Source organism: Halichoerus grypus, chromosome 8 (genome assembly GCF_964656455.1).
Source record: "Halichoerus grypus chromosome 8, mHalGry1.hap1.1, whole genome shotgun sequence".
Classification (NCBI taxonomy): domain Eukaryota; kingdom Metazoa; phylum Chordata; class Mammalia; order Carnivora; family Phocidae; genus Halichoerus; species Halichoerus grypus.
The window spans coordinates 43,791,422-43,804,168 of NC_135719.1; the positions used below are offsets into that span (position 1 = coordinate 43,791,422).

Here is a 12,747-nt window from a genome sequence, read left to right on the forward strand (position 1 = left end):
TGTGAAATGTTACAGCCAAGAAAACGGAACTAAAGCTATATAATCCTTTGTCGACACTGACGTCTCTGTCCTGGGTTTGAGGTGTTACTTTGCCAGATGCCAAATGATGGCAGACATCATAAATTCACAAGCATTTTCTAAGATTCCTTGCAATTCAATGTCCTTAGTAGTGGAGTCATCCCAGTACCCAGACAAGCTACAACGTGCACATGGAGAGAGGTGGCCCTGCTGTCAGCAGCACAGGCCTAGCAAAATGTGCGTGCTTGCAAAATGTAGGTGAAGTGACAGAAATACTAAGCAGATATCAGGTCCACATATGTGCCAAATGCTCTCTCTCTTTTTCTTTCTCTTTATGATTTATGTAGTCTTCAAAATTAAGAAACATACTAGTCAATGAGAGACTGTGTTCTACATTACAGATGAATTAATTTCATTTATTTTTTTAAAGATTTTAATTTTACTTCTTTTTAAGAGAGAAAGAGAGATAGTGGGGGAGGGGCAGACTCCATGCCCACCTCGGAGGCTGTCATGGAGCCATGGGGCTCTATCTCACGACTCTGAGATCATGACCTGAGCTGAAATCAAGAGTCGGATGCTTAACCAACTGAGCCCACCAGGCACCCCTGAATCTTAAGGATCCTTAAAAGGATAGTAATGATATTCAAGAACAAGGACCACGTATGATCATGGACACAAGTACTTCTTTTCGATTTATAAAGCCCTGTCTCAAAATCACCTCATCTGATCCTCCTAACGACTCTACAAGATAGATAATACGACTTTTCTTTCATCTTCCACGTCTCCCGGTCCGTTACAAGCAAGCAGTGATTAAGACTTAATGGTTGACTGATTTGTAATGGCTTTAGAAAAATTACTGCTTTACAAAAACTAATAATTCCTGAAGTCTGTCAGTGGAAGAACAGGCTAAAAAGCAATCCAGGCATTCAGAGGAATTATTAAGATCACAAATTAAGTCGTTTCTATGGACTCTATAGCAGGAAATATATTTTTAATGAGGAAATTGAAGCTAATATGGAACAGCTGTCCTGTTGCCCAGTAACAGAATATTAAGGCAGATTAAATTATTAATGAAAAATAGAGCAACTTGGAAATTTAAACTTTGAACGTTCTCTTATTCCTTTCTCCTTTAGATACACTCTTTAAACTGATATATTTTTTTAAAAACCACATTTGGTCACCTTATGTAGTTCCCATTTATAACTCGCTTTGCTACTGATTAGCTATGGAATCATCAGCAAGTTATTCACTCTCAGGCTTTTTCATCATACAGTATCCAAAGTGCTCACACCTAGAATGGCAGGATGGTGACTGGAATGGACGGGTGCTGGTCAAACCTCCGCCAACTCCCACGTCTTGGGCACCGCCACCTTTGGCCCTAAACTGGCCAAACTGCCCTTGACCCACCGACCCGTGCACAAAGAATAAATACTAGTGGTACAGTGCCCCTGAGAATGTGGAGGTTGTGTGATACGCAGCAACAGCCGACTGTCAAGAATTATTCCCAAGTTACTGAAGTCACAACCTTATGAAAAGGAGAAGTCTCCATGGAGAACTCACGGAGAGAAGAGAGAGGGAGAGAAGATACACGGGTGCATTAACACGGCCTAAAGGACCGGGCCCTCGCTGTCTTCCACATGATGGCTGCGCAGAAAGAGGGGCGACAGCGGCCCCCCGGCCGGCATGAGGCTGTGTGTACTCACATTGGTGTTGCACAGCTTGTACTGCCGATAGGCTCCAACGCAGGAGATGGCTGCGGACCGGGCGGGCTGCGAGAAGCTCGGAGCTGCCCTGGGGGCCCCCAAGCCGTGGTTGCTGCTGGTTTCCGGGCCCTGGAAGAGACTGGAAGCTGCGGGAAAGCCTTGGTCGTGGGTCAAGGGCCGCTGGTAGAGGGAGGCCTCGGAGGTCTGCAGTCCAGAACGAGGGCCACCGTCACTCTGGTACAGAGGCCCGTGCTGGGGAGCCCGGTGGGCTGGCGGGCCGTAGCCGTGGCTAGGACCGGATGCTGCCTGGGCCCTGGAATGCTGGGGCGGGGGCCTCTGCCTCCGAAGCCTCTGTGGCAAGTGTGCAGAGTCCGTCTGCAGTGGTAAGATGTACGGGGCCTTCCCGTAGCCATACTTGCCAGGGCCGATGGGACCACGGGTCCTGCTCCTAAAGAAAGACACACAAGCGGAGATGAACTGAGTCATAGGAAGTCCTGTGTTAACCCCGAAGCTGTGGTCCACGACGGAGGGGACAGGGGAGGGACAGAAACTCCGGGACAGAGCCTATGGTGGACCAGGGAGGTAGAGGGAGGGCATTCCAGGAGAAGGGGACGTCATGGAAGCTGGCACAGAGGGGACTCCACGGAGGCTGGAAAGTCGAAAGAAGGTGGGCGGTGTGAGTGGTGGAAAATGAGGCTGGAACGGTAAGCTGTGGTCAGTATGTGACTGACGGCAGGGCCTTTGGGCCTGTTTGCAGGCTGCAGGGAGCCACTGAGGGTTTTTGAGAAGTATAAGGATATAATTGTAATTTCGGCCACAGTAACTTCCTGTTCCTTTGTTTTCTCTGAAAATAATCTGTGGGGTTTTTTTTCTCACTCAACTGTGCCTGATATTTCAGACCAGTTTCCATTACCATTCATGCCCAAATAGCTTTTCCAGGTAAGTGGAATTTAGCTAAGCAACCACACCCTAATGCAGCCCTGAGGCCTGACTTGCTCTCGGTCAAAATTAATCCCCAAAGAAATCAGAGGAGGTCAAACAGTTGGCTATCCATCACTCTTGAGGCAATACACGCCGAATGCTGGGTGAACAGGCATCTTCGTGTTGGTATAATCTTCAGATTTCGTCAAGACCTGTTGCCTCGTGAGACCTTAGAAAAATCACGTAAACTATGTGCTGGTAAATGTTTAATGACTGGTTTTCCGGGGCAGGGTGGGGGAGATAGCCCTGGTTTGTGGCATTTATCTACATCCAGGGTATAAATGCTTCCGCCATGGCCAATCTCAAGCCACCATCGTGAAGACACAACCAGCTCTAGCGAATGGGATACAACAGCTCCAGCACACCACAATGCATGTAAATTTATTGTGCGACTACTGTTTACAAAACCCAGAGCTAGGAATGGTCAAGAATATAAAAGTGAGTCAGATATGGTTCCCAAGTCCCCAACCTTACAACAGAAAGCAACCAGAACATGGGGTAATGTGGGGTAAGGGACTTGAGAGCAACTACACACGGTAATTTGGGAATTCTGAGGCAAAAAGAAGCGTCTGTGTCTGCAGGGATGTGAGAAAGGTTTCACTGTCACTGGTCTGAGTTGGGGAGCAAGGTTCCAATACTCCGTGGCAGGACCTGAAGAAATCATTTCTTACTTCTTTGTAAAATGTCTGAGCTGGATCTAATGACCACGAAGGTCATTCCAGCTCTACAATTATATGCTTCCATAATAATTAATTCTACATTTATGTAAAATTGGAAATGTGCCCAAGGGTTTCTACAGGATGGCCCCATTAAAATAAGCACATTAAAACAGCAATCAAGGTGAAACATTAATTTCTGTCCTCTTGAGGAAATTCTTTCTTCATTCTATGTAACCACTGAATATAAAATTTAACAGACCACAACTAATTATTAACATCTTTATCACTAATTGCACCTTCATTCTTAGCTGATATGGTTTTGAATTAAACTGCGCTGCAGTGTTTATTTTGCCTTGAGGCATTTCTCAATTAATCTTGCCAACACTTGGGACTCTGTTAATGATAGGGGATCCAGTGTGCCGCTTTAAGACATGCAATTAAGAAGTTAGTCTTAAAAACATATATATAACTTGGATGTAATTTGCCTTTTTCTTTCTTGTGGCAGGCCAGGTAAAATGAATGACATCATGTAAAGGCGAGGGAAAGAATTTCTGTATGTGTGTGTCTTTTCTTTTTAAGATCTGAAAGCCTACCAAGAATTCCAGCCTCAAAGAAAACGCTGGGTAGAGACGCCAGCTGAAGGTAATAGAGAAATGAGGACACGTGGAGCAGTGCTTCTCAAATTGGATGTGCCCAGGAATGAGCTAGGGATCTTGTTAGAGGCAGATTCTGATTCAGTTGGTCTGGGGTGGGGCCTGAGACTCTGCATTTCCAACAAGCTCCCAGGTGCTGCTGGTGCCGCTGGTCCAGAGTCCCACAGCTTTGAGGAGTTGAAATTCCAAACAAAAGGGTAAAACTGCAACCATAAAAGTGATCGTATTTTTAAAAGATTTACTGATTGATTTGAGAGAGAGTGTGTGCAAGAGCGGGGGGGGGGGGGGGCAGCGGCAGAGAGAGAGGGAGAGAGAAACTCAAGCAGACTCCCAGCAAGGACCTCCATCTCACCACCCTGAGATCATGACCTGTGCCAAAACCAAGAGTCAGACGCTTAACCGACAGCACCACCCAGGCGCCCCAAGAGTGACCATTTTTAATGGAGAACAACAGCTGTAGAATTTTCTTCTGACGTAACAGAAATCTGCCGGCCTGGGCCAGGATGCACTGTTGCATCTCACCTACCGAGAGCTACTGAACCGGGACTGACTTGATCCTGCTCTTGGGGAACATAGGCAGCAGAGGGAGAACCTACTGTTGGCTGATGACTTGGGTAAGCGTCTTTCCAAAGACTGCCCATCACCCTGAGGAGGTAAACTACGCATGTGCCGATGAACATTTTTGTATCCACGTTACCTTCCAGGAGCCTCGGCCTAAACTGGAGAACCATGCAAAACCCACAGGAACAGCATCACCACTGGAAAGATGATGTTTCAAAAACAAACGAGCAGTTAACTCTGATAAACAGGCTACCAAGAGTGAGCCGCCGGTCGGGGTGTGATTGTGAGAGATGTGATTTCTGCATCCTTGAATCGGGACACTGGATCGAAGGGCAGATTCATCCCCACTTGGCCAAGAGAGCATGTGTTTTCCTTACAGCGGGCAGAACTCATCATCCTGACGGTTCAGGATGGCCCCTTCCCCATCAGGACAGGGTCCATCTGGACACTTGCAGGGTGGCCGACACGAACTAGGCAGATTTATGCAGCGTTGGGATAACAAGCACAGATGTGGCCAAGGGAAATTGTGTGGCCAGTTAACCCTTCCAGGGAACATGCGGTAGGTACCTGGCAAGCTGTGGGTTCAGTTAGTTCTGTTTGGTCTCCCCATAACCCATCTTTGGGATTTTACTTTGTATTCCTCACTTGTCAAATTTGGGAAATGTAGGTCTTGAGAAAGAAACAGAAAAAAGCCCAGTCTGGACATCAAAGGCCTAGGTGGGAGCACAGCACAGTGGTTAATGACTTGAGCTCGGAAGCCAGGTTTCCTGGGTTGGAATCCCAGCTCTGCCACTTACTAACTTACGCAGCTTTGGGTAAGTTACTCCATCTTCTGATGTGTCAGTTTCTTCACACAGGGTCAGAGCTAGGATGAGGCCAGTGAGGCCACAGGATGCAGCACAGAAGGGTCGTGTAGGTGCTGGTGGAATCTCAGAGTGCTGTCTCCTTAAATGTGGTGCCCAAGGACCCCAGCTCTAGGTCCAGTCCTGCCCTGTGTGCACTTATAAACCAGATGATAACAGTACCTTCCTTACAGGTTGTTGTAAAGAATAAATAATAAGAGCAAAAGACTTAAATAATGCCTAGCACAGAGCACGCATCATACAAGTATTTGCTTTAAAGAAAAAAAAGTTCTAACTTGGCAACTTACTAGGCTCTATGAACTTCGGTAAACAATGCACCATCCATTTTCTTACCTATAAAATGAGAGCACACCCACTAGGAGGGCTGTAATAAAGAGGACAGGTAAGAGCAAGTGTTGGAGACGATGCAGAGAAACGAACCGTCGCACATACCTGGAGGGAATGTAAAATGGTGCAGTCACTTTGGAAAGCTATCTGGAAGTTCCTCAGTAAAGGTAAATGCAGTGTTACCATATGACCCAGCAATTCCAATCTTAGCTATATACCCAAGAGAAAGGAAAACATACGTCCACACAAAAACTTACACGTGAATGTACATAACTGCTTTCTTCACAACAGCTAGGACACAGGAACAACCCATGTCCATCAAGTGATAGATAAGTGGACAAACAAAACAGTACATCCAAAGAATGGGTTATTATTCAGCCACAAAGGGGACAGAGTACTGAGATATGCTAAAACAGAGATGTACCTCAAAAACATTCTAAGTGAAAGAGGCCAAACACAAAAGGCCACATATCCTATTGATATGCACTAACCAGAAGAGACAAATCCACAGAGAAAGTAGACTACATAATAGCCAAACTATGAAAAGAGCCCAAATGCCCATCGACTGATGAATGAATAAAGAGGGGGTATATATACCAAATGGAATACTACTCAGCCATCAAAAAGAATGAGATCTTGCCATTTGCAATGATGTGGATGGAGCTAGAGAGCGTTATGCTAAGCGAAATAAGTCAGTCAGAGAAACATACCATATGATCTCACTCATATGTGGAATTTAAGAAACAAAATGGATGAACATACGGGAGGGGGGAATAAAAGAGAGAGGGAGAGAAATCATGAGAGACTCTTAATGATAGAGAACAAACTGACGGTTGATGGAGAGAGATGGGTGGGGGATGGGCTAGATGGGTGATAGGCATTAAGGAGGACACTTGTTGTGATGAGCCCTTGGTGTTGTATGTAAGTGATGAGCTACTGAACTCTACTCCTAAAACCAATATTGAACCGTATGTCAACTAACTAGAATTTAAATTTAAAAAATAATAATAATTTAAAAAGTAAGATTAGCAGTTGCCAGGGTTGATTTAGGGAGGGGAAAATAGAGAGTGACAGCTGAAGGGTATGGGGTTTCTTTTTGGGGTGACAGAAATGTTCTGTAATTAGTGGAGATGGTTGCACAGCCTGTGAATATAATAAAAACCACTGAATTATGCACTTCATTTTTTAATTTTTTTTAAGATTTATTTATCTATTTTAAAGAAAGAGAGTACTAGAGAAGGGGGAGGGGCAGAGGGAGAGGGAGAAACAGACTACCTGCTGAGCTGGGAGCCTGACACAGAGCTCAATCCCAGGACCCTGAGATCATGACCTGAGCTGAAATCAAGAGTCAGACGCTTAACTGATTGAGCCACCCAGGCGCCCCACTGAATTACACTTTAAATGATTAGTTTTATGGCATATTAATTATATCTCAATAAAGCTGTTACTTTTTAAAAAATTAGACCATGAATAATTCCTGTCTTACCAACTTATAATGATGTTTTAAAGATCAAACTGAGGTTACCGATAGGAATGCACTTTTTGAATCTGAAAGCAGTTTTTGTCATTTTGTTTTCCATCATTTGTTTCAACAACCATCGACAAACCTTTATTGAGCAGATTCTATGAACATCTATTGAGCATCCTGTGTAATGTCTTCTCTGCTTGTTCCACATTTCAGACCCTGAAACAGAAGTGAATGCAGAGCCTCCCTCCCCCACAGGATGGCCCAATGACAGGAACCTAACAGTAGGGCTCTGACACCAGGTTCCGGTCCCAGTCCTTCTCGTGACCTACTGTGGGTGTCTGGGAAATTGTTGTTTCTTGAGATAGTGGCTGCAAATAGCATTTTGGAAAGGGTAACAAGCACATAAAATGTTTTCCTTACAACAGGCTGGCTGCCATCCAGGGCCTCATTATGTGTGATGTTGTGCAGCTTTGTGATGTTAGTCCCGGCCAGCATGAGGATTCCAGCACAGACGCCACATCTAGTCTCCTTTTCTCAACCCTACGCACGTGCCTGGGAAATGTGTCATTTCAACCATCACCCGTAACAGACAACACCCACACTTCTCCTGCCTGCCCAGACCCTTCTCCTGAGTGTTAACCACATAGACCCAACTGACCTCTAGACTACAGAGAGTCTGCTTCTCACCTGGGGATCTTGTCAAGATACAGCTTCTGATTCAGGAGGTCTGGCTGGACCTTAGATTCTGCATTTGTAACAAGCTCCCAGGTGATGCCAATGCCGTGGGTCTTGGGACCACACTCGCCCACTCATCCCCACACACATCTCAAACTCTACACATTCGAGCCCAAATTCATCATCTTCCCCCCTCCAAGACTGTTCTCCTTCTAGTTCTTCCTATAGTCTCCACATCAGCAACTCTCAAACTTGAGGAAGCATCAGGATCACCAGGAAGTCTTGTTAAAACGGGCCACTGAGCCCATCTGCCAAGAGTCTGATTCAGGAGATCTGGGGTGGGATCTGAGAATCTGCATTTCTAACATGTTCCCAGGCAATGCTGATGCTGCTGGTCTGGGGACCACACTGTGAAAACCACTGCTCTGTTTCACCCCATGTACCCCCACATCGCCCGAAGTCGGCTGGCCCTTCCGCTCTCCCCACAGCTCTGTGTCCAGTCCACATTCCTCGGCCTTGCCACCCAGCCTGCACGACACGACTCCGGCTGCCTGTCTTGTCACGGCCCCTGGCACCTCACGGACCACCCACACCACACTCCGTGCACTCATTTCTCACGCGCTGCTTGTGCTAGTTCCTCTCGAGGCTGCCTTCTCCCCCGCCAGGTCCTGGACTGACTACCTCTTCCCCCTTCGGGACTCTGCGGAAGCATTACTTCCCCAGTAATGCTCTTCCTGGTGCGAACTCCAGCCCAACGCTTCACTGCATAAAATCCCATGTCCTTCTCTTTCATCCTCCTCTTGGACCCCATGGAACTGTTTAGTTACAGCATGATTGTTTAGTCTGCCTTAGTTTACCAGGCTGCAGGCTCCTTCGGGGCCGGGGATACCTCTTATTTGTCTTCTATCCCGAGAACCTGGCATAGGAAGTGTTGAGCGACTATTGAAGAACTGAAATAACGAATGAATGAATGGCTCAAACCACGATTGCCAAAGGAAGGAAAACCCCCTCTTCCCATTAACGCATTTGTTTCATTCCTGCTTTACAAACTATTATATTTTATGAAAAGACGGTTAAGCTGGTGTGGCACTGAGGATAAGGCCACCTCCCTCTACGTAAGAATAAAAGTCTCATCCACTGGGAGAGGCCATTCCTGGTATCAACCCCTGGAGAAGGAACAGGTTCTCGGAATGGAAAGAGGGACCCGGCAGGGGCCAGGACTCGGCCTTTATTCTCAAAAGGAGGGAAGAATTAAGGGGTCAGGGGCGCCTCCATGCATGTCTGTCAGAGCTGGAGAGCCACCGGGCAAGGTTGCTTGTGGCCATCGGACGGCTTCCTGCCTCTTTGCTGAGCACTGAGTGGAATAGGCAGAGAGAGAAGCCTGCCCTCCAGAAGCTAGGCTGTTTGCGTTTCTTAGACTCTCCATGTTGAGTTCCCTTTTGTTTGGCCTTAGAGCTCAGACAAGTCTCTGTGCGGGGCCCGGCCTCTCTCAGCTGTGCTAACAGGAACCACACGTGGGCCGCCGCGTCCAGCAGAGCCGCAGTCCCTGGGACGGGCCTGCGAGGAGCCCCAGGAGTCTGAGCCCGGGCACCGTGGGGAAGCGGGACCTCCATGAAGGAGGCTGGCAGTGAAACCAGCTCTCCCAGCTCCAGGGGGAGGTCTCCCTGCCCTGCTTGATCCTGGGGGCTCTGGCTCTCACGGCATTTAGAGAAGCAGCATTCCTTTGTAGCTAGGTATATGAGTTGAATGGCTAGGGAAGCAGAAATCAATCCTTCCACAGGGAAGATGGGAGATTACTGACAACTAGAGATGCCAGACAGAATCAGGGGTGCTGGGGAGTCCCTGTGCCAGATGCTGCTGAGAAAGTCTGAGCTCCTATGGACTCCTACTACATCTAATGAATCATCTCCACATGATTTTAAGGAATCCTTGATGCCATATTTGTAGTTCCCATTGTTATGATATATCAAAACGAAACTCTTACCAAGCCAATGTTTTGGGGCACATTTGGCTGGCCCATCTCCAGACCTGAGACAGGCCTGAGGAAATACTAAACTAAGTATCACAGATTCCTCGTTACAAATGGGGGGTGCTGCCTCCACACAAGCCCCCCAGATACGCACATCCTTCTTCCTTTCCTCCCCTCACTGAGGAAACAAAGCATTTCCACTTGGCACCTTAAACTGAGAGAGAGGGAGGCAGACATCATTTGCAATTACTATCAAGTGAAATATTTTTTCCAAAATCCATTGGTATGACCAAATGCATCTTTTACGAGGTTTTTATAAACATTTTAAAAGATGCTGGGCGGTAGGAATTGTACGTAGGAGTTATATTCTTACATGCTTATAAAAGTATACGGAGGGGGCTACCTGGGGGGCTCAGTCAGCTGAGCATCCAGCTCCTGGTTTCAGCTCAGGTCATGATCCCGTGGGTCATGAGATAGAGTCCAGTGTCAGGCTCCACACTGGCCATGGAGACTGTTTGGGATTCTCTCTCTCCCTCTCCCCACTCGTGCATGCGAGCATGTGTGAGCGCTCTCTCTCAATAAATAAATAAATAAATAAATAAATAAATAAATAAATAGGGGCGTCTGGGTGGCTCAGTCCGTTAAGCATCTGCCTTCTGCTCACGTCATGATCCCAGTGTCCTGGGATCTAGTCCCGATTCGGGCTCCCTGCTCAGCTAAGAGCCTGCTCTGCCTCTACCTGCAGCTCCCCCTGCTTGTGCTCTCTCTCACATATGCTCTCTCTCTCTCAAATAAATAAATGAATAATAAAATCTTCTAAATAAATTTACCTAAAAAAAAGGTACACAGAGACGGGGCTCAAGGGTCCTCACTGCAGCCATGGTGAACTGGCAGGACACTAGAAACCACCTGGTAGGGCAATGTTTTCTGGAACTAGCCCTAGTGCATTTCTCCCTCTTAGTAATCCCTTCTTTTCCACACAGTGCTTCTGGGATGACCTTGATGATCACAGCACCAGACAAAACCCGAAGATCACCACAAGGAGAGAGTCTGAAAAGCTAAGCTTTGTCAAGAGTCAAAGTGTGGGGCATAAAGAGCAGAGGTATGGTTTATGAATATGAAGAAGATGCTAGGTAGGACCTTGTAATTATCTTCTCAAACCAAAGGAAATGAAGAGTTTGATTAGCAGACAGATGAGGGAGGAAGTGAGAGGCAGTAAACAGAGATTAGGCCAGAATGCTCCGGCCTGGGGTGGGGTACGACACAAACTCCAGATCCATTTAGGAGCCTGAGATGGAAGGGACCTGCCAGCTTTGTGGGGAAGACCTCGTCCAACATGCCACCTACCTGAGCAAGACACGGGAGGGAGGTGTCATGGCGGAGGGGCCTCCCCCAAGGGGTCATCCCAAAGGAGTGTGGGGATTTTGGCAGCAGTTACTACAAAGTGTGGAAAGCACTGAGGCAGAGCAGACACCGCGACTGTGCAGGAACCCCTCCTGCGGGAGCCCCATCCCCCAGGGAGAAGGCTAGAATACAAAGAAGGGGGAGAGTCCTGACTGAACTAAGCATAAACCCTGAACAGATCATGTCGAACATGCTGTTTCAGAGCATCGGAGTCTCCTAGAACTGGCAGTTGTCCTGCAGCGGCAGACACAGAGGCTCATGAACCAAGTCTGGTTATAGAAAAATCAAGTGCATTTTGCATATCTGAGTTGGGACTTATAAATTATAAATGTGCGGGGCGCCTGGGTGGCTCAGTCGGTTAAGCGTCTGACTTTGGCTCAGGTCATGGTCCCAGGGTCCTGGGATCGAGACCCACGTTGGGGCGGGGGGGGGGGTCCCTGCTCAGCGGGGAGTCTGCTTTCTCCTTCTCCCTCTGCCATTCCTCCTGCTTGTGCTGTCTTTCCTCTCTCTCTCTCGGTCAAATAAATAAATAAATCTTATATATAAATAAATTATAAATGTGAAACACAACCCACGTGTCCTTAAATGGGGGAATAAGGAGCGAGTTAAATGATGGTACATGTAGACACTGGAGGACCATGAGGCTGCTTAAAAGAACAAGGCAGATGCATATATACTGAGATAGAGTGGCCTCCAAAACACAGTTAAGTAAAAAAGAACAAGACACCAAAGACACGGAACTGAGGATGTCCACGCTCTTCTTTGCGTGAATAAAGAAGAAAGAAACAGAACAGAGAAAAAATGTACATAGTATAAAAGTGCACATAGGCAGGATGTATTTCTGAAGGGTACAGATGAAACCTGGGGAATCGCCCAAGAGGGAGGAGTGGAGACAGACTCATTTGTCATTTCTTATCCTTTGTAGTACCATAAAAAATGTCTTTTCTGTAGTATCCAAGATGTATAAAGAACTTACAAAACTCAACACCCAAAAAACAAATAATCCAATTTAAAAATGGGCAGAAAACATGAACAGACATTTCTCCAAAGAAGACATACAGATGGCCAACAGACACATGAAAAGATGCTCCACATCACTCATCATCACAGAAATACAAATCAAAACTACAACGAGATACCACTTCACACTGGTCAGAATGGCTAAAATTTACAACACGGTCAACAACAGATGTTGGCGAGGATGTGGAGAAAGGGGAATCCTCCTACACTGTTGGTGGGAATGCAAGTTGGTGCAGCCACTCTGGAAAACAGTGTGGAGGTTCCTCAAAAAGTTAAAAATAGAGCTACCCTAGGATTCAGCAACTGCACTACTGTGTATTTATGCAAAGGATAAAAAAACACTAATTCAAAGGGATATATGCACCCCTATGATCATTGCAACATTATGTGCAATAGCCAAGATATGGAAGCAACCCAAGTGTCCCATCAATTGATGAATGGATAAA

General features: G+C 46.6%; 1 protein-coding gene across 1 annotated transcript in view; it reads right to left on the reverse strand.

The window, feature by feature from the left end:
* Nucleotides 1-12,747, reverse strand: part of THSD4 (thrombospondin type 1 domain containing 4) — a 561,701-nt gene that overhangs the window by 449,368 nt on the left and 99,586 nt on the right. Inside the window, exon 5 of the mRNA XM_078079143.1 lies at nt 1,722-2,169. Within this exon, the coding sequence (XP_077935269.1) occupies nt 1,722-2,169 (448 nt within the window). The remainder of the gene's footprint in view (nt 1-1,721; nt 2,170-12,747) is intronic.